General features: G+C 30.4%; 1 protein-coding gene across 4 annotated transcripts in view; it reads left to right on the forward strand.

Moving 5' to 3' along the window:
• The first annotated feature begins 1218 nt into the window (after positions 1–1218).
• Positions 1219–23159, forward strand: part of LOC145291303 (biogenesis of lysosome-related organelles complex 1 subunit 1-like) — a 34103-nt gene continuing 12162 nt past the window's right edge. The window contains exons 1-5 of one of the 4 annotated variants that reach the window (XM_080136998.1): positions 1219–1402; positions 10510–10582; positions 12019–12151; positions 15763–15850; positions 22672–22749. In XM_080136998.1, coding sequence (XP_079993124.1) covers positions 1342–1402; positions 10510–10582; positions 12019–12151; positions 15763–15850; positions 22672–22733 — 417 coding nt within the window. In that variant the 5' untranslated portion in view covers positions 1219–1341 and the 3' untranslated portion in view covers positions 22734–22749. The remainder of the gene's footprint in view (positions 1403–10509; positions 10583–12018; positions 12152–15762; positions 15851–22671; positions 22750–23159) is intronic. The other 3 variants (XM_080136999.1, XM_080137000.1, XM_080137001.1) reach the window with 3 other exon arrangements.

Raw genomic sequence — 23159 nt, forward strand, 5'->3', positions numbered from 1 at the left:
CTGCTCCTCCCTTATGTTTTCACCCCCCCCCCCCCGACACACACTTCATCTCACACAAAACTTCTTTTATGCTTTCCCCCAGTAATCCGTCCATTTTTTTTTACAGTTAAGTGAGTGTCAATTTTTGGGTTTGTATTACTGTACACATAAATTCGAAAAAGTTGTCAAAAAACAAATATATAACAAATAAATGTTATCAAAGGCAAGATAAGTTACTTTTCTACCAAACTGGATATATTTTTCGTGTTTTTATTCAATGTAACATGTTTATTCAGCTTGAAAACCATACAGTGTTTACCGATGTATTGGAAAATTCAAAATGGCGTCTGATTCTCTCTTTAACACGGTAAGTTTGGGAAAAGATGCTATAAATAAAAAAACCGGATAAAATACTGTTAAAAACTCGCTCAATATATGTTACCGTGACATAGGTTGACATATATTCGGCGGGTTTTTAATAGTATTTTGTATAGTTTTTTTTATTATTTATAACACCTTTTTCCAAACTTACGGTGTTAAAGAGGGTGTGAGACGCCATTTTGAATTTTCGAATACATCGGTAAACACTATATGTTTTTCAAGCTGAATAAATATGTTACACTGAATAGAAACACAAAAAATATATCCAGTTTGGCAGAAAAGTAACTTATCTTGCCTTTGATAACATTTATTTGTTATATATTTGTTTTTTGACAACTTTTTCGAATCTATGTGTACAGTAATACAAACCCCAATTTTTATATATACAATTTAAATAAGAAAGTGATCTCCCATTCTAAAATTTCTATATGGAGGATATTTTTCCAGACTGCTTTTCCTTACATTAAAAAAAAAAAAACAACAGCTTGTATTTATTCTGTCACCGATAAAATGGTAAATAACTAGGGCGGGACAATTATTTCTTATATAAATCACAGACTCTTAAAGGGAAATAACTTTTATTTCTGGAAACTTTCAAAAAGGGAAATAACTTTTACCGCACTGAACTTTCAAAAAGGGAAATAACTTTAAACGTACGAAAGTTAAATTCGACTTTCACACTTTAAACAAGTACATGAATTCAATTTGTAAAAATAAAATTTAAATTATTTAATTGATTTTAAATCAAATAAAACTATTATAAATAAAATGTTAATTGTAAAAGCAATAATAAACCAGAACAAATAGAAATTACTTGAATTTTTATTTCGTATCGATAAACATTTGGTCCGAAACTAAGGCTAATAAAGAATTTTCAACGCAAAAAGTAGTTTATCAACAACAATCGAACAAAACTCGAGAATTTCTGTTTTACATCCCGTTTTCCTACTATATATTTAATTTTTAAACAATTGAATTGTGATGTTATCCAGCCTTGTAAAACAGCATCATGCCCGACAGCAAGCCAGGAAAGATATACAAGGTTAATTGTTTTGGTTTTATATATATATATATATATATATATATATATATAAGAACAGGTTGTTGGAAATAATATTTTAACTTGATCCCCATTCTTATCATCGCATGTTGTGTAAAATAATAATTATACTTTTCTACATCAGTGTTTCTGCAGAGAAATATTCTTTATGTTTGGTTTAGGCAGTCGACATTAATTTTAGACAGAAATTACGGTAAATTTTTACGACGTACCCCACCAGCACTCAGCAGCGTATTATAAACACCCCAACCTCCCCATGTTAAGAACGGCTTTCGGAATAACCTCCCTCCCCCAACCTCGAAAACTGTTCTTAACATAGGGAGGTTGAGGGAGTGTTTGTTCCGAAAGCCGTTCTTAATATCAGGTGGTTGGGGGTGTTTCTGGGCCAGGTCGTAAAAAGATACCGAAATTACATTCAAACTAGTGGTTTAGAAGCTTCAAAGTATTTAAAAATTTTGCACAGCCAGTTTAAAAATCTAGTTGATTCCAGATGTGTTTCTAAATTAAATAATAAAAAATCAGGATCGAAATTTATTTTAGACGAAATGGCAACATTGAATTTTCTGGCTCACACGCCTCTATTACGAATTCGTGCGTCATCATCATTGGATTGTTTTTAGGTACGTGCAATTTAATGGTGAAAAGTAATAGGGCCCGCGCCCGCGAGTAGCAATAATACACATTAAAATATTGAAATTGCTCAAAATATCTCTAAGATGGTAGAAAGAACTTGATGATCCAACAAAGAATCCTTTTAAATTAAAAAAAAAAAAAAAAAAAAAATCAAATTTTTTTTGTGTATCGCACGTTTAGATATTTTTCCCACTTTATGACCATATTCGTTATGTCACATTTTTTACAGTATTTTTATTTTTGTCAAAGGGTGTTTATTCCGAAAGCTGCTCTGGTGCAACTTAAAGAAGTAGGTCTCGCAGACGAATCTCGTTCTGAAAAATCTGAACAGTTTGATCGCTTGACATGTGACACCGGTGTTTACCATTATTGACCCTTTGAAATGAATTTTTCGTTATGTTTATAGTAATAAATGTTCGAACTTTCTTTGAACTTTTTCTTTCTTTAATTCTTTTTTTTTTTTTTTTTTTTTTTTTTAGCTTAACTTGTTCTTATATTGTATATTTCATCATTTCGTTTTTTAGTAATAAATGCTCATGATGTTCAGCTTGGCCAGTAGCAAAAAGTTACCGTTTCTTTCCTCAGTCAGTGAAGGAGAAATCCTTCTAGACTAAGGCAATTTTAATTTTTGTTCTCATCCAGAATTTCCCGTTTTTGGGAGCTGGATTTCTCCACATTAATAACCGACCTTGTGTCTAACTCTGCCCTCGTGGGGAGGCAAGTAAATAGGAAGAAATATGGCGGCTTAAAAACGGGTACTAGTGCACTTATTGATCCGTGCTGAAATAATAACGTTATTATTTAAAAAGCCATTCTTAACCTGGAGGGGAGGGTGTTTTAATACCTATTCTATACTTTAACCTTACAATTGAATAAAAAGACCTATCATAAAACTTTTAATTAAACTAGGAAATACGATTTAAAAAATAGTGCGGATCAGTAAGTGCACTAGCACCGAAAAACGGTTTTCGACTCCAATAAAAACATTACAATGCATTTAAACTCTGAAGAATTTCCGTCATGCACTCATGCACCCTTGTCATTCTAAGTCAACACAGGCACTACTTGTGTTTCAAACTTAAAAAAAAGCGCTTTAAAATAGTAAAAACACTAAAGCTTTTTAAGTTGTCTTTTATGAAGGGGGGGGGGGGGTGAGGCTGTGGCTTCCCCAATTATCCCAAAGAACCAGAGATGTAAACACATTGCAATGTTTTTCTATAATTATATATAAAAAATTTCTTTGTTTATAATCAATTTTTATTTAAAACTAGACTACCCGTGGCCCATTGGGTCAGTATGTTATATCAGTTATGGAATTAATGTATGAGCATGAGTCATGCTCAGCATGACACTTGTGACGTAAAGAAAATAGTTTTTTTTTGACATAACAGAAACATTTCTATGAAAGTATATTAAAATGAAAAAAGAATATAGATAGATTTCTATGAGTCATTCTGTTTATAATTGTTTATTTTGGAAAAAAAACCCAACTTACAGCCATTGAATTATAAGTGGTTTGCCATACTTATAAGTAAATGTGCACTGAACAGATACCATAATACTCAAGTTAAATTCAAATTTTGATATCTTTTAATTTAAACGCAAAAAAAACAAAAACAATTGGGACGCTGAAAATGTACACAGTAAAACAATACGTTTTATTGTCGTGTTGATTATTAATTTGTAACACAAATTAAAGATTTTCGGGGTTATTTGATTATGTTGGTAGTGTAGAAGAAAATGTATGAATGTTTTTTTTAAGAAAGGTGTATTAAAAATGGAGAATAAATAAAAAAATAAAAAAAGGAAGGCGGTTGGTATATCGCCGTTGTAAAATGCTCTTATGGTTGTCAACGGGTTAAAGTAGATTTATTTGTAAGAAAATTTAACTTAAACGTAATATAACTTAAACTTAATATGGAAATATTAAACGTAATATAACTTAAACATAATATGGAAATGAATGATGTAAAAAAAAAAAAAAGCAAAAAGTATTAACAATTGTTTATTTAGATAATTTAAACGTGAAAAAAAATTGGGATGCTGAAAACATACACAGTAAAACAATACATTTTATTATTGCGTTGATTATTTAGTATAATATATATGGTATATATGAAATGGGTCGATTATACGTATTATTTGTAATCACGCGTTTGCTTCCCATATCTTAAAGTTTTTTTATTCAATAAATTTAAGATATTCGCTATTCTAAGGACGTCCGTTTGTTCAAATGAAACCAGTCCAGTGATATCTGTTTATTTGTTTACGCTGTTATGGGTTTGTTTACGCATGCGCAACCGGAAGTTGTAAACCGGATGTTGGGTTACAACACCTGTTACAAAGTCATTTGAGTTTCTTAATTATATAGATTAAGAAATCATTTTCTACAATATATTGTTTATATATGTTTTCATTTTGTTTTGAAGTAAAATTAAAAAATTAATTTAAAAAAATTTTGTTTATATCCATCTTCATTCAAAAGGATTACTTTTCAGTAGCTTCACTGTTTTCTTTTTACCTAAATTTTCCGAATTTCAGAACGAGGCTCATCTGCGAGACCTACTTCTTTAAGTTGCACTGCCATTCTTAACATGGGGAGGTTGGGAGTGTTTATTCTGAAAGCTGTTCTTTACATGGGGAGGTTGGGAGTAATAACTCTTTACAGGTAAGTCTTTGGTTGAACAACCAGGCTACATTCACTTTTTTTTTTTTTTTTTTTAAGTAAAATGCTATATCTTTGTTAAAACACAAGATGATACAACAAGAGAATTTCCTGTATAAATGTACTATTATTTAAAGAATCTGAATATGGCACTGAAAATCACCAGAAATTAATGGTTTCCAAGTAAATTCAATAAAAATGCTGCAATATCATAAAAATTCCATGTATTTTTAAAAAGAAAAAGAAATTAAAGAATTCAAAGTTGAATTGTAATGCATTTTATGTACAGGCCTTTATCCTTGCAAAAACTTGAGTCACTTTACATTTTTAAAATTAAATAACAATTTTCTATTAAGATATTTTAATTTCTCTTTTCAGAATTATAAAATAGAATCTTTGGAACTTTTTGATATGGATAAGTTTACAACAGAACAACGAGTGAAGATAATTAAATTTTATTTTGAAAATTGAAATCAGTTGTTGCAACACAAAGATCTTATATACGTCATTTCAGTGTTTGACATCCTCCTAGTAGGCCTGCAATAATGAACTTAGTGACGTGTTCTCAAGAGCAGGGTTCTGTGAATGATAGGTATAGATGTGGACGAGGTTGCTCAGTACGTACACTTGAAAATACTGAAGATGTGCAGCGTAGCATTGAAGAGAGCCCAACCACATCCACTCAAAAGCGTTCTCAAGAACTTGCCATCTCACGGAGTTTTTTACAGCACATTCAAATAGACTTGCACATGTATCCTTACAAGATTTAGTTAGTGCAATCTTTACAAACACCAGATTTTCAGAAACGACTAAATTACGCTGTTAGATTTCAGGAAACTGTAAGAAGTGACAATGAGTTTATTCACAAGATGAACATGGAAGATGAAGCTTATTTTCATTTGAATAGATAAGTCAATAGGTATGTTAATTAGCAAAATACCAGATTCTGGGACACCGAAACTTCACGTCAAGTTCATGTGAGTCCGGTGCACTCGGTTAATCACAGTATGGTGTGTAGTAATCTCAGAAAGGGTTATTGGGCTTTTTTTCTTTGAAGATGCAAATGAAAATGCCGTGACTAACTGTGGAGAGATATACAGATATGCTAGTGAATTTTGTTCAACCTCAGTTAGCAAACATGCCAGGGTATTGGTGACAAGAAGATGGAGCAACTGCACATACAGCTAAAGCCACAATGCAGTTATTAACTGTGATGTTTCAGGATCAAAAAATCTCTCTAAATTCCGATTTTGAATGGCCTCCACGTTCACCTGATTTGACAGCACCAGACTTTTGATTTGGGGGATATCTTAAAAACAAAGTGTATGCAAATAAGCCTCGAACCATCCATCCAACCATGGCAAGCATGCAACAGGAAATTCTTTTCCTACAAGATCCTATGTTAAGAACTGTCATGGAGAATAGCTTAGAAAGAGCTCGACTTTTGAGAAGCCAAGAATGGAGGCTACTTAAGAGACATTATCTTTTATAATTAAGTCAGAACAAATTTCCACACTCTAAACTGTGTAATAAAAAAGAATTTATTACAGTTATTTAAGAAAAAGTTGTTTAATTTTCAAACTGTAGAGTGATTTATTGGCCACCCTATACAAGAAACTTAAATCTAATACTAAAACTGTTTTTACAATTGCAAAATTCTTTGGTATTATTGTGGATTAACACCTCCTGTTAAATCGTCCTCACCTGCCTCCCCAAAATATGTGATTCGTTCTTTTTTTGTTTTTAGGCAATTATGTATGAACACACTAAAACCTCAGCAAAAATAAAAAACAATAAAAATATGAATTTAATATAAAAATTTAATGCAAAACAATCTTAGATTGTAGGGCCATACTAACGTTTTGGAGCAATTAACCATTTTTTCTATGGTAAATAAATTCTGTGAGTTGTGTTTTTTTTTTTTATTTCTTAATTTTTTGACAAGTATGTGTGTTTTTAAGAGGGTCTTTGTTCAAGGAAGAGACTTGCCACTCGGACTTTGGGTTAATGGTAAAGCCAGAGGTAATTACATGTGAACACCCTGAAAACTTGGTAGGGAAAAAAAAAAATTGAATATAAAATAATACACCATTTCCAGGACATACTAGGGTTTTAGGGCAGTCAGTTTATTTTTCTATGATAGAAAAATGGTGTGCGTTTTTTTAGGGGGTGTGCGGGTCTTTTTGGTGCTAATGCACTTATGTTACTGTGCTATTTTTTTTAAATAGTATTTTTAAGTTCAAGTTTTGCAATATCTTTTTTATTAAATTGTTAGTTGAAAGTACAGAATAATTACAAAACAACCTCCCCATGTTAAGAATGGCTGTCTAAATGTTATTATTTCAGCATGGTAACATAAGTGCATAAGTATCATCTTTTTGATTTTAGATGATCATGTATGGTTTCAAGACGATGGGGGAGCTTGCCATTTGGACTCAGAGTTACTGGTAGTGTTAAGAGATTTTTTTGGGGGTGGGACTTGTCACTCAGATTTAAGGTTAATGGTATGACAAATTCAAGGGAGGCACTTGTTATTAAAAGGCAAAAATGGCCAGGAAATAGGGAGTCATTTATTACTATAATTAAAGTTTGAAAGTTAAGTATATTTGAAAACCAATATTTCTTGAAGGAAATTTTATAAAAGAATCACTAACTGCATTAATTTTAAACAAAAATGTTTGTTTTTTTGTTTTTTCAAAATAAATGTAGTTTATAAAGCTCATTTTAAACGAACAGTTGAGAGCAACAGCGGCTGCTACTGCTGACTAGCTTATAATTATGAGTGCTACTAATCAAATTGTTTACTTTTGCTGAAAACTGGTTATAATTATTGGGGAGGGGGAATTTAAAAATGTATGGTGCCAAAAAAAAAATCAACTTAGAATTATCATTTTAATGCATAAAAATAATAAAAACATTAATTTACTCATTACTTAGAGTACAGAAAGTATTTAGAAAAAATATTTGAAACACTTCATGTTGAAGTTTTATTTTTAAGATAAAAAAAATGCAAATGGACCAGTTTATTTCTTACCCAGAACAATAAGTGAGATTTGTTTTTTTTCTGATTATTTTCCAAATTTTATGACACAATTTCTTATATGGAGTTGATAATGAGCTTCTAATCACTGTGGGAGTCAAAATAAATCTAACGCAAAATGTCCGTTTCTTAGTGTTATCATTTTTATCATTACTTTCCTAAAACCTCTTCAAATATATCATATAGATTATTATTAAGAAATGTGAAAGAATATTCATTTTTGATTAAAATGGTGGTATTTTGAGAACTTAGTGTTTTTGTTTTTAAAATATGACTATTTTAATAGAACTACCTTGAAATATTCAAAGTGTTTTTATGGTCGGTGGGTATTACTAATGAAAGCCGGCTTATCATATTTTTTTTTTATAAGTTTCTAATTACTTTTGGTTTGTGTTTGAAAGATTAATGCCTAAAGTTAATCTATAAGAGGAAAATGCATTTTTACGTGTAAAATAAAAATTATAATAAAAAAATATTTTCACAACCACTTTGAAAATTCGAAAATTCTAAATTTGAAAATTAAATAATTCATTGTAAAAGTCCCTTGAAAGATATATATTATTTTTCTGAGACTATTTCAAAAATAATTAGTAAAGTCTTAAGATTCTGAATAAAAAACACCTTATTTTTACTAAAAAATTGCTTAATTATCTTTATAAAGCAAGAGTTCAGTAACAGAAACAAATGACAAAGTGATGTGCAGAATTTCTATGGAGGCTCCAAATGTCAAAGAATCAGTTTTATTTTTAAATTTAAAGAGAAATGGAAACATTGTACCTCAATTTATGAACTTTTGAATATAAATATTAATTAAGTACTTCTATTTTGTTTTAATAAAAAGAAAGTTCTTAAAATATTTTTCATTTTAATTAAGAGTTTATTTTTATCTATAAAGAATGACATTTAAATTTAACTCGTGTTCAGGGGTATTTTAAACAATAGCCAATATTTAGTATTATTGATTAAAAATTCTCAAATTCATTAATAGTCTGAAAATATTGATGAAATCTGTTTAAGCATCTCCAATTTCTTGTGTAAAATCACCAAATTTTATGCAGATTGGCGATGTCATCATTTTGTGAGTAAATTTGACAGATGGTCAAAGGCGCTAAAAATTTTATTAATTAGAGGCTTCTGTACATTATTTGGAAAATAGGTGCTAAAATCAAGTTGTACCTAAAAATCTTTCAACAATGTAAATAATTTTAGATTGTGTTTGAATTTGCTATTTGAAAATTGCTAATAGTCATTTTTATATTATGTTAAAATATTTTTTTAAAAATTGGATACCGTTACTCCAAATTCAATGTTTAAAACTTTACGTTGTGGAATACTGGGATTTAAATCTTTTAAAAATTTAATTATCTTTTAGAATTCTATTTAGTTTTTAGTAATTCAACTAATTATTTTAATGAAAAATTTTTTTTTTTTTAAACATAATATTGATGTTATGTCTATTTTTTACAATTTCAAGATAAGTGAAATAAGAATTGCGTGTTTATATATAAAAGAAATGTTTTTCAATTATTTAACTTCTTCAGCTTCATAAGATGTCTGAATTTTGCTCAACCTAAATTTATTTTGTTTAGTTTTTGTAAAATGAAATGTGGCGAAGGAGCACCTACAAAAAGTATACGAGGTATCTTAAATAAGATTCCAGACTTTTTTTTGTATGGGCATTTTTATTGATAGTACACACATGAAACTCTACTGCCCTTCAAAGTAATCTTCTCTGGCTGCAGTGCACTTGTACCATTTCAACAACTTCTGGAAAGCCCCATGGAAGTCCTCTTGTGTAAGTGTGTCAATGACCCTCGTCACAGCCTCTTTCATCTCCTTAATTGTTTCATAACAACAGCCTCTAAGGTTTTCCTTGAGCTTAGGGATTAACCAAAAGTCACAAGGAGCAATGTCTGGACTATAGGGAAAGTGAAGAACTGTTTTGATACCCATCTTAATCAAATAGTCTGTAATAAAGATAGTTGTGAACTGGTGCATTGTCCTGGTGGAAATGCCACTGATCTGATTTAAAGAGTGCTCTTCTGACGGAATCTCTTCCTGAACTCCTTTAAAACCTCAACATAGAATTCTTTGTTGACTGTTTATCCAATGGGAACCCATTACATATAGATCTTTTTTTATTTTACAAAGGAGTCACCACTTATCAAGGCCTGGAGGCCACTCGAAGATAAGAGTTAATGAGTGTACAGTAGTCAATGGGACAATATTATAGTAATTTTTAGTAGTGGAAACTTCGTAAATTTGATTACTTAAGGAGACAGCTCATCAAGAGCTTGTTTACGTTCAAATCAAGAAATATTTATCATTTTATCATTAGTACCAGTAATGGAACATTACCCCCCCCCCCTCACAATTAAGAATCGTTTTTGGTATCAGAAAATAGGCATCGAGTTTTCTTATTCCAATACCTTGAAAAGTTCTGATTTTTATGATTCTCGATTTTAATTTGGATTACTCGTCCCAACACTAGTAAAATCATGCCTTTTCACCCCCCCCCCTCCGGCAAAAACACTTTCAATTGATTAAGAATGATAGGGAAATGAGAAGACAAATAACATATTGGACAATGCAGCTCTGATATGGCTGTAGCTCTATGCTAATCTTGTGCAAATATATTGTACTGAATATCAGTCCCTTGGTCAGTTTGTCACGTTTAAATTTGAAATAGGATTTTCAATATTTAATGCGCAGATTTATTGATCCAATTATATTTTTCCTTTTCTTTCGTAGAAAAACGTAAAACTGAAGCAATGGCTGCTGCAACCGCATTGACCCATGCTCTCGTTGACCATCTGAATTCTGGGTAAAAAAATTTTTCTTTATTTTTATTTTTTTGTTTTAATTAGAGCTTCTTTATCAAAAAAGGATTATGGCATAAAATTATTTTAATGAAATAAAATCGTATTTAGAAACTTCTAGTATGTGCATTTACCACAGATGTTATGCCTCTTTGTAAACATATTTGTAAAAAACATATTTGTACCTGTTTTTTTTTTTTTTTTTTTTTTTAACATATCTATTTGTATCTTTTTGTATACATATAAAATAATGTTTTTATTATTTTTTTTATCTATCACTTGCTGTGTTTACCATACATTACTTGAGTAGAGACATTGCCGGGTATAGGATTAAAAAAAAAAAAAATTCAAAATATATTAAAGATCATATCTTAGGATAAGCAGCACTTTCCCTTCCTAACCCTATTACCACCTCCCAGTGTTAGATAATGAAGACCAGAGAATGGTAGTTTGGTCCAAAAAATAAATGAATGATGACTGAAGTCAAAAGAGGACTGCAGTGAATAAACAGAAGTTTAAGATTTAATGTCATTTCCCTTCTGTATATCAATGTTTAAATTGAGTGAAGTCATAAAGCAATTACTCATCCCAGCCTATATGTGGGTGAGTCAGAATGAGTCATGACTTGAACCTGGTTTTAATTCTATCTCTATCCCTCTCTCTCTTTTTTAACCAAGAGTTTTAATTATACAGATCTCTCTCCCTCTCTCTGGTTTCTGTAAACAATGTCTAAATGTCTTCCCCATGCGAATAAAAGCCTCCATCCAAAAAGAAAACTCTGTACTGTGATTTAATCAAAACAATGATGACACACATGATTTTCAGCTACTAGGAATTTTAAAGAAATTATACACTGCACAGAGACATCAAACTTCAACACCAGAACATGGACTAGATTTAATTTTGTGAAGCATAAACATTGTTTCAATTTAGATTCTTAGTCCATCTTGGACTTGCTCTTTGGATACACTATGTTCAAGGTTTTATCTTATGGTGCAAATATGTAGAAAGATTCTGCCGATTTAAGCCATTAAACTGCCAAATTGAAATGAAAAATTCTGTTTGTGTTGAGGTGTTCTGAAAAATAAAAAGGTCTAAAAATTTAAAATAAACATGTCTAAAGAAAATTTTGATCCATTGTTGTGTGAAGAATGTGCAAAAATAAATACTAAAATTTTGAAGTTAATTATTAAAAATACATCTATAAAATGAATCAAAGACTGGAAAAATGCAAATGAAAAACGGCATCAACAATAAACCTTACAATTTTGGAAGTTTTAAATATGCATGTGAAAGTCATTTGATTAAATAACTAGCATATGTGGATATATTATTGGTCAGAAATAATATTGTCATGCTTAAAATTTTTGTCCTGAAAAAAAAATTAAAAATTATATTTTCAATATGAGTTTTCATTTTTTTTGTGTGTGTGTTTTTGCAGTGTTGCTCAATCATATGTCAACCAGAAAAAACTTGACACCGAAACGAAGATCCTTCAAGCAAATGCAACACATTTTGCCAAGATGACAATGCAATGGTTGAAACTCGTTGAAGACTTCAATACAGCACTTAAGGTAAAAGCAGATGATAAATTATCTTTATAGAAAGAGTGTGAGGACTTTTTATTCCGGAGAGAAAAATATGTACTTCAAGATTTAGATTTTTCTGACTAGTGTTGTCATCTTGGATGTTATCATTTTGGCTGATGTAACCTCTTTTTGGGCATGTCTTGTCAAACTCAGGAATATGGAATTTGAACCGAACCCTTTATTTAATCCACAAGAGTAGATTGTTCATATTCTAACAACTATGACCAAGTAGAAGCCTTAATTAATTCTTAATTATATTCTTAGTATCGTCTGGACTGAGGATTGTTCCTTTAACCTCCAGAAGACTGTCGTTTAGAACTGATTATTACTCTATTGTGCCACGAGTTCATGTGAACATTGTGAATATAACTTCTAAGATGAGAATAATAGTGTGAATAATCCAAGTAATGTAAATTATCGATTTTCACGTTAAAAAATTTGACTAAATGTTTAAAAAAATTTTTTACATGAGAATTGAATTGGAATGACAACTGTTGAAGAAAAGAAGTAATAATCGTTTCTATTAACTGAACAATTTTATGTAGGCAAGTAATATAGAAGGATACGCAGAATAGTAGAAGTTAAATATACCGAGAGTTTGTGAACTTGTGCATCCATGAAACTGTACTCTTGCATAATTTGACCCGAATTCCCGTGAGTTCCTATCAAGCATGGATCGGGCAAGACCGGCAATTATCGGTGTCAGCCGAGCGTTGTAACTACTGAAAAAAACAAAACAAACCAGAAAAAATGAAAATGCAAATAATCAAAAATAACAAAAAACCTACCTTGAAAAATGAAAATATGTTTATTTCATTTTAGTATTTAATTTTTTAATTTTTTTTTGCAAAATATTTATCAACAGAAAGTTGTTTTTTTTTTTTTTCTCCCAGAAAAGATTTTTTAACTGTATAATTGTTAGGTGTAAGTACAAGTTTTTGTTTTGTTTTCTTTTTTGTAACCATATTTTTTTTTCTTGTTTTTTTTTTTTTTATTTTCAAGACAATGTTCAGTCAAGTTCTTTTGGTGGCACTGTCCATTTGTACATCTCCAAGAGAAACCATCCTTTACACACAATCTTTTTTTAAGTAAACATTTGTGTTTACAATTGTTGCACCTCATTTTTTGGGGACAGCAATTTCTTCTCCTGGCAATATGAGATTGTCTGCATCAGTGCATCCATTTCTTTTTCTAACATGTATAGATTTATTTTCTTGCCTGTCATTTTTCTGTTTGGCGAGTTTGAAAATATATTTGTTTGCCAGCTTTTCTTTTCTTTTTTTTTTTTTGTTGGTTTAGTTGCTTTCTTCCAGTTCGAATGTCGTCTGCTTCCATTTAGATAGCGCTTTTTCATTGGCTAATCAAACTCCCAAAAATTTAATTAAAAAAGAATAATAATAAATGAATAATAAATAACTAATCAGAAAATAAAGTCAGCCCTGCCCTCTTAATATCACCTTAAAAATTACTAAAAACATAACAGAAAAAAAAATTAAATAAATAAAATAAAAAGTCAAGTTAGCGTTTCAACATTTGAACAACGCTCGGCTGACACTGATGATTGCCAGTCTCGCTGATCCATGCTTGATGGGAATTCATGAGAATTCAGGTCAAATTATGCAAGAGTACCCATGAAACTTATCTTAGTTTGAAGTGTTCTACGACCAAGTGTAGCAGGAAAGCTTTGTAACAACCGTCTTGTGTCGTAAAATAGTCTATCAACGTTGTAACGAAGATGCTGACATGTATGTAGCAGTAGGGGCATCTCATGTATGCAAGTGACCAAGCGTGAGGTGGTGTCAGAGCGGAAAAAGGAGAGGAAAAATAAAGCATGCGTTTTTAAGATACCATTGTTAGGTGATTGTTCACCAAGGATAAAGAGCTCACAGGAAGAGGGACAAATAAGGATCTCAGCTAAAATAGTTAGTTTGGAAGTCAATTTCTAAGAATGTAATGCAAGTCTTAAAGACAAAGTAAGATTAAATCTGGACAATATAGGGAGATGTATGCAGAACAGGAGTATTTGATGGTATGGGCACGTTGAGAGAATGGATGAGAGGTTTTTGGGTTAGTAGGTGTAGAACAGTTGATCTAGTAGATTTAATTAACAGATGAAGGCCAAGAGCAACATGGAGGGAAAAGTGATACAAATGAACTTGAGGGATAAATAAAATCCTGGCCAGAGATAGGTTAGTTTAGAAGTAAATGTCTTAAAGCCATGCAATGTTGTGAGCAGACGTTAAACCAAATATGATGATGAAATGCTACAATGAATACAAGCCATGGTGTTCTGTATTACAGACCACTTCATGGCATATCTGAGAAGCTCAACTGGAGGCCTGTAGAAAATAAGCCAATATCAAAAGTAATGGGAAAGTCTATCCACACAAATATATTGATTTTTATTGATGGCTTGTTAGAACAATCAAAAGTAAAAAGTTAATAAGAATTCAAAACACAAGACAAAGAAAGTGTTCTTTTGTGTGTGTGTGTGTGTGTGTGTGTGAGAGAGTTGCTAAAACTGTTAAGTTGTTATGTGTAGTAGTCGATGATTGTCTTTTGTTGTTTTATAAGATACCTGTAGCCAAGCAGCCAAGGCTAGATTTAGTTTGTTCGCAAGTAGTCTATATAGCAATTGATAACACCATGTTATGACTGTCATAGGTTTGTGTAGCAAGTTGAGTCTCTCTCTCTTGGTCCCTCACTTATGGTGCTAATACTAAGAGGTACTCAGTTCCCTGGGTGACTCTTTTTGATTGGTTGAAGTTTGATATTGGTAATCAATCAAGATTGAGTATTTTGATAATGTTGACTTATTAGTATTGAGTATTCAAACCAATAAAAATAAAATATTTTACAGAGATTGTTTTATACTTTTGTGATTGTTGCTACTACAGCTGGAAAAGAGTTCCACAGGTCTATTGAAAATCTTTGATTTCTTTTATGGAAATCAAGTCAACTATATTTGAAAATAATATTCTCTCATTGAAAGATAAATATTTTTGTTATGGAAACTGATAATTATCAAACAAAATAGGTAAAAAAATATGATCCATATATGTATCTGTATTTCTGTATCTTTTATCACATCTTTTATTCTCAGAATGTTATTTTATGTATTTTCAAATATAGTTGACTTAATTTCTTAAAAAATCTCTAGAAACTTTCTAGAAGTAATTCTAGAAGTAAGAAGAAAAATCTCTAGAGACATTTTGAAGTAATGAAGTAGTATAGAATGCCCTGATCCAACTAGAAAGAATGGTTCACATTCAAAATTCAAATAAAAACCAGAAAGAATGGTTCACATTCAAAATTCAAATAAAAACCAGAAAGAATGGTTCACATTCAAAATTCAAATAAAAACCAGAAAGAATGGTTTACATTCAAAATCCAAATAAAAAATCTAAAGAAAAACCATGAGAAATGGAAATTGCCTCATGAGATCTGGAGTTGGAAATAAAGATTATGAAATTACGGTAAAATTATGCAAAGTTAGCAGGTCTGCATTTAAATCAAACTACACATTTCTTCTGATTATGGTAAAGAATGTTCATAGATTTCCAAGAAATATATTGTTTCGTATTACTTTATTTCAGGAAATTGGTGATGTCGAGAATTGGGCTAGGAATATTGAGGCTGACATGAGGACCATATCAAGTGCTCTGGAATATGCATATCGGAAAAGTATGTTTGTTACTCAAATTTATCTTAAGTGCGTTTAATAATTATGACAGATGAAATTGTTGGATGAGAGCAGTAGAATCATTCGGGAGTTGGGGAGTATATTGAGAGAGTCTTTTGGCCAATGTTTGGGCAATGCTACTACTCCATATATCTTTATGTGTTCAATATACAAGCATGGAAACAAAGTAACGATTCAAAAACAAAGAAGTATACAGCAAGACATTTATTGGCTGTGAACCTGACTGGCTTCGTGATGAAATGGTGTTTATAAGAAAGACTGTGAGTAGAATCATTTGTGCGTGTGTGTCAGCACACATTGTGTATCGAGAAAGGGAGTCTATGAGAATGTGTTCAACAAAGTTAGAGTAGAATGATGTGTGCATAATTAGAGAGAAGAGAAATTTTATCTGTTTGTGTATGAGCACACATTGTGTGTGATGTGTTAGTCAAAGCAGCTGACAGATTGAGATGGTATATGAGATGTGTCTGCTGTCGAAGCTAGCCAGATAAAAAGAGGTGAATTTGCCTGTGCAGCTCCTTTTATAGTCACTGATGGGAGTATATTTACAAAGAGCAGGTAACTTACATCTGATAACACTCTCTGGTGGTGAGTCTGTGTAATATCAAAATGAATTCCTGTAAAAGTTGAAAGAAATGGGATAAAATGGAGTAAAATGGAAATAAAAACATTGAAACATTAACTGCAAATTTCTTTTGTAATCTTCTCACGTAAATGTGATGTTTGCAGACATTTTTTTTTTAATTTCATTATCCATGGACACATCATCTGAGGGCATTACATTTGTGAAGGGAAAACAGTGTGCTTGTGTGTCAGCGCACATTATATGGTTTAACAGGTTATACAGAAGTGCTTATTAAAGCGATCTTCAGAGGTTTTTTTTTTTTTTTTTGGCAAGGAGTTTTTTCCATTCTTCCACATACAGTGCCTATTATTTCCAAGTGGTTACCCATCTGGCTAGGCTTAACATTGCTTAATTTTGGTGATCCAATGAAAATCTGTATGTTAACCTGATTATATCGTATGTTAATGACTTCCAGTAAGTAATAATATGTCCAAGTATGTAGTTCCTGCGAACTTCAGCATATATATATTAAAAAAAAGTGTTGTATCTTATTACCAAATTAAAAGCAATTCCTAATTATGTTGAGAATTCTCTTTTACTCACAATTATATTCCAATTAGAAATTTGTAGTTATTCATCCAAAATGATAAAATTTCACTTTTGTTTTTAACATTAAACCTTTTATTGTGATATCGTTTTTAAGAAGTCAATAATATAAACATCATTTGATGAATCATAAAATCCAATTGAAGGTAATAATTTTTTTTACTTAAGAATATTTTTGCCAATTATTTTTTTCTTTTATTGTGATTAGACTTAATTTCTATGATTTTTTTTTTATAACCATTATTTTTTAAACATATTTTGGCAGCATTTGATATATTTTTGCTTTATCTATTTCTGTAATTAATTTTTCTATTTAGCAAATATACAGACATCCAAACTTTAAAGTTGCTCCTTATGTTCACTGATGTACTAATGTCATCAGAGAAAGACATGAACTCAAGTTCCCTCCATCTATGGGTAAAATAGCATTTTGTTTAGTGTTTTAAATAAATTTTTGAATGGGCAATAACCAAAAGGACAAATTTTGCCATAACGGCAATTTAATTTTTTAAAAATATATTTCTAGTTGAATTATGACATATTTGTAATTTAACTTTTGCAGAGTTTATATATAAAAACAAGTTTACTAATAACCTAAGAAATGCATAGTTTTTTACAAGCATGTTTTGTTATACACATTTTTAATTAAAAAAAACAAACGCAGTTTTATTTACATTTTATTTTGTAAACTTTGGAGATTTACATGTGATGGGCATCATAAGATCAAATTAAAAGTTAATATTTTACTTTTTTTAATTTTTTTATTTTTATATAGATTATACAAATTATATACATTTATCACTGCTAAGTTTAATGTTTAACATGTTTACTTTAATAAAAAAAAATGTTAACATATTGGCTTGCATTAATTTTTTTTTTTTTTTGCTATAAAATCTTTAAGTGATAAAACTGTAAAAGAAATGGTGTAACTAATCTTCCGATTTGTGCATGAGATGGCTTTTTCCCTACAGACAACAACATCGGCATTTTTAAATCCAATGTTAACAGATACTTGCCATAAACCATCCCCCATAAGTAATCAAATTTTATTTATTTCATTCAGCATCTCAATGTTTTTTTTTTTTTTTTTTTTCATCAACCATTTTTGTTGATTGGCTTTTGGCTTTGATAAGTGGTGATTCATTAGGATGTTAGATGGATAAATAGGATCATAACAGAGAGGGGAAAATCAAATTGGAGGGTGTGTTCGATAATCCATCCCCATCAGTAATTTCTTTAGTTGTAAAATTGTTAAATAAATCATTTTATGCTGTTCATCTCCATAGGATTGTTATCACCGATTTACTCACCACCCTTCACAATATTGAGGGTATGCACACACGCACATACATGTATATATATATATATTACAATAGAAAAATGCGAACATGAAAAGTAATATGGTTAAGCTTAAACATGGAAAAGAAAAGGATAAGATATTCTAGTATAAAATAAAATAAATTTATAACTTAAAAATTTGCAGCATTAAGAACTGATTATATAATGTTGAATTAAAAAAAAATTCTTAATGCTGCAATATTTCAAGTTATAAATTATATTTTTTATTAGAATATCTTGTCTTTTTCTTTTCCATGTTTAAGCTTAACCATATTACTTTTCATGTTTGCATTTTTCTATTGTAATCCATTATTTTTCCAGGCTTCCAGTAAGTTCACTTGTTCTTTGTTTAATTTCAGTCTTATTTTTTTACCCGCATAAACATAACATACACATATGTAAAACAATGTATGGCACTTGTCTGCTTTCATTCTCTCTGTTTCACTTGTTACTTCTCTTTTCGTAGAGTGGTGAATTAGTAGCAACAGTAGTTGCTGAAGTGACGTGCTTGCTATGGAAACCAGTCATAAAAATGTCACTCACCTCCTTACGAATTTTTATGAGTTTGAACACCAGTAAATTCATCATAACTTTTGTTTTACTGATCGAAAATTGAAAACATTTTTTTCACAATATAGCTAAGAAAGTGAGCAATAAACTGTAATAATTGTTTGAAATTTGGTCAAAAAATTAGTGAGTGGTGAAGCTTTTAAGCAAATGACTAAAACTGCCACTTAACCATATATTCAAACATTACCGTGTTTAAGTGATATATGTATCTATATCTCAGGTTAATAAAAAAGTTCTTGAGGTTTTTAACTTTTAAATTCAGATGAACATATCTCATTTTACACAAAGATTTATTAATTGAAATAGCACCATTAGAATCAACATACTTTTGCCAATGCAAAGCAAGTTTATTTATGCCAGTAACTAAAAAATTTTGTGTTCTGGCGGTAAAGTCGCTGAAGGCGATTTTTATATCGCTAGTTTTTTTTAAGCATTTCTCATACAGAAAGGTATGGAGATGCTTGAAAAAATGGTAGTCGGTAGGTGAGAGGTCTGGAGAGTATGGTGGATGAGGCAGATTTTCGTAGCCCAATTCGTTCAACTTCTGCAGGATTGATTTAGCAACATGCAGTCGGGCATTGTCATGCAGGAGAATTGGGCCTTTTCTATTGACTAATGCTGGGTGTTGTTAGCAAATTTCTGATGCATTTCATCCCTTTGTTAACAGTACTTCACCGCCATAATGGTTTCGCCTGCATTAAAAAAAACTGTAATGGATGAGACCAGTCGCAGACCAAACAGTCAACTTGATCTTTTGATGCAACTCTGGTTTCGGGAAGTTTCGTGGAGCTTCATTGGCATCCAACCACTGAGCTGAGCATTGCCAGTTGTCATAAAGAACACACTTTTCATTGCAAATCATAACCTGGTCAAGAAACGGGTCCTTCTTGTTGCATAAAAGCAGGAAAGATGACCCTTCATAACAGCGTTTCTTTTGGTTGTCGTTCAATTTGTGAGGCACTCAAGTTTTTTATCTTTCCAATCTGTCTCAAGTGATTGGAAATCGTCATATATGTTACGTCTAATTCAGAAGCAAATTCTCAAATAGTTGTGCGTAGATTGGCTTTGACTTGGGCTCTTGATTGATCGTTGTCAACATCAGATGGCCAACCACTACGCTCATCATTTTCAAGAGTTTCGTTGCAGCCATAAAATTTCTTAACCACCATTGTGTGTTCAGTAATGATTCCTGGGCCAAACGCTTTGTTGATATTGCGAGCTTGAATAGAAAATTGTGCAAATTTGCTTTTTTTTTCCATCTTGTATTCAATGTTCTGAAAAGAAGACATAATTGTTTTAAAACGATTGTAATTTAAACAATTAGATAGAACAAAAAACGCTCTTTAAAATGATATATAATGTAAAGATATTATAATGAAAACTTATGAGAAAATGCATCATTTGAAATCAAAATGAAAAAATCCACAAGAACTTTCATGCCAACTTATATATACATATATATATAATTTTCTATATGTACCACAAACATTTTCAGCTGAAAAAGCAAATGAATAAAAAAGCTGGGAAGAAAAAAGAATTTCAAAAGGGAACTGAGAAATGGGTATGTGAAGTTACTTAGATATCAAGAGAACGTTTTCACACTGTTCCAGGAAAGACGTTAACAAATTAAATTTCCTGATGCCAGAATTAATATTTTTAAACATTCTCTTAACGTCTGACTTTATGCACCTTTTTTACAGTTACCTTTTAAAATTCTATTCCTTTCTCCAGCTTTTTTTTATACGTTTGCTTTTTCACCTGACAATGATTCAACAAAAAGTTGAAAGCATTTGTCATACATATGGAACATACATTAATGTTTTTAAAATTTTGACAGAAAAATCATTAATAAACATTAAAAAGATATAATTAAGCAAAGAAACCTGTTATTGTTAACAATGTTTGCTTAAATGAAAAATACTGCCTAAATAGCACATACACTATATATATATATATATATATATATATATATATATATATATATATATATATAATACAATACAAATTAATAATATTATAGTTTCAAATTCTCAGAATTCTCAAACAAAATGAATTGGATTCTAGAATATAATGAATTGTGTATATAACAACCGCAATAAGGATAACAGTAAATAATGTATATAACGGCATTTTATCTCCAAAAAGTCATCAAATATAACCAAACATATTGATACACTAAAATAAATGAATCCAAACAAGCAATCCTACAATATAGTTAACAACCAAAAAAAAAACCCCAACAAAATATACAATAAATAACACCCAATCACGAAAAAATTTAATTTTCTACCGCCTGGTGTCATTAAAAAACTTTTTAAACTGCAAGTTTTATTTTAATATAAGATTTTGTTGATAGCTGCCTTTTTAACTCGGAGTCCAATGTGACTGATGTGCTTTCAGTCTCTCACTCTTATAGTAAACAAATTAGAAATCGAAACTAAAAGAATTACCACTAATAACTGTCACCTAATACATTGAAATGTGATTTTCTACCAATCTGTATAGTTTAACTTACTGAAATTGTTTTAGTTTTTTCTTTATTTAAAAATTAATTACAGAATCTCGAAACTTGTAGGTTCATGTGTCCAGACATTTTTTTAATGCCAGATGAGGATTAAAAGCAAATTCTTAAATAAATAAATAATTATAAAAAGTTGCAGGACTTCAAAACTATACAGATTAATAGAAAATTTTAATTTTCTTGTATATGTTAAGTTACTTGGTGCTTCTACAGAATTGGGACGAGATTTTGTAGTCGATAAAAGGAGTTTTCAGATAAAAAACAATGGTTTCAACTGATTTTTTTTTTGTCAATTCTAATAAATTCAATGGTAGCTTCCAAATTATGCAATCAAAATTACCTGAATATTACTGAATTATTAAAAAAACAACTTTAATCGTGTTAGCAGGTGAAAAATTATGACCATCTTGTTTAAATTGAAACGGAAAATTACCTCCCTTTTGAACTCTCCTGTGTCTTACGATCATTTTCATCAAATTCTATTTTTATTTTCTTTAATAAATAAATTTCTGCCTCATCGATTTTCGTAATTTTTGGATATAATCATCTTAAAAATATAAGGAATACCATTGTTTTCATGTGAAATTCAGTATTATGATTTCCGAAATTTCGTCCCAATAGTGGAGAAGGGCTAGTTATTTGTTATATATAGCACTTGTTCAGAATTCCTCCTATGAAAATACAAAAATAAAGAAAAATCTGTATGATCTATCATGACAGAAAATAAATATCATATATCAAAAATCATGTAAATTATTTAAGTAGTTTTATTTTCACAACAAAAATAATTTTTAATTTGATTTTTTTTTTTTCAATGCACCCCCTTTGAATGTGAAGAATAGTTTTCTAAAATCTTACACGTTTGAAGTATTTGGAGTTATCTCCATTGTTCATTCAGACTGTTTTGAAGATGGCGTCACAAAATCGTCGCTCATAGTTTAGTTTAAAACTAATCTATTTCAGCAATTTACATAATTTTTGGAATACAATATTTTCTTTCTTTCATGGGTATGTACGTCATACAGATATTTTTGGACAAGCTGCATATATATTTTTTGTTTGATTTCTTGGTTGTTAACTATATTGCATAATTGCCCTCAAACAAATGAAATCAACATACTGTCTGTCTCCCCCCAACTCCCTCTCATCTCAATAATAATTTTTTTTTTTTTATTGTTTATCATTTATTTCCCTTTGTTCAGGAAATGCTGCTTTGGTGTGCACTCCTCCAGGGTCTGTCCCTGACCCCAAGATGTTCCTTTAAAGGAATCATAAGCATCGTAGGTTCAGTTGCTTTATTTGATGTTTCAAATATTGTGGTTTCTTTAGTTCTTCTTTTTTTTTTTGGTTTTGTGTGTGTGTCTTTCTTTATTTTCATATATTTTTGTTAGCTGTTATCTTGTCGTTGTCATGATTATTATTCTAATCTATATATTATTACTATTTTCATTACCAATGTACATACATACCTTTGTACTTACGTTCCAGTCTATAACATGCAATAAATTGGTATCAAAACAAATATTAATAATTCCTGCAATTTTGGCGCTCTTTTTTTAGAATTAAAATTTGTGACATAAATAAATTTAATGTGAAATGAAGTTGAACCTAATCCAATTACAGGACTTTAAAAAGTGAAAATCCTAATAATTATAAAACTCTGTGGACCGTCCAGATGTTCTTGATTGCT

Source organism: Euprymna scolopes, chromosome 12 (genome assembly GCF_053919585.1).
Source record: "Euprymna scolopes isolate OS-2025 chromosome 12, ASM5391958v1, whole genome shotgun sequence".
Classification (NCBI taxonomy): Eukaryota; Metazoa; Mollusca; class Cephalopoda; order Sepiida; family Sepiolidae; genus Euprymna; species Euprymna scolopes.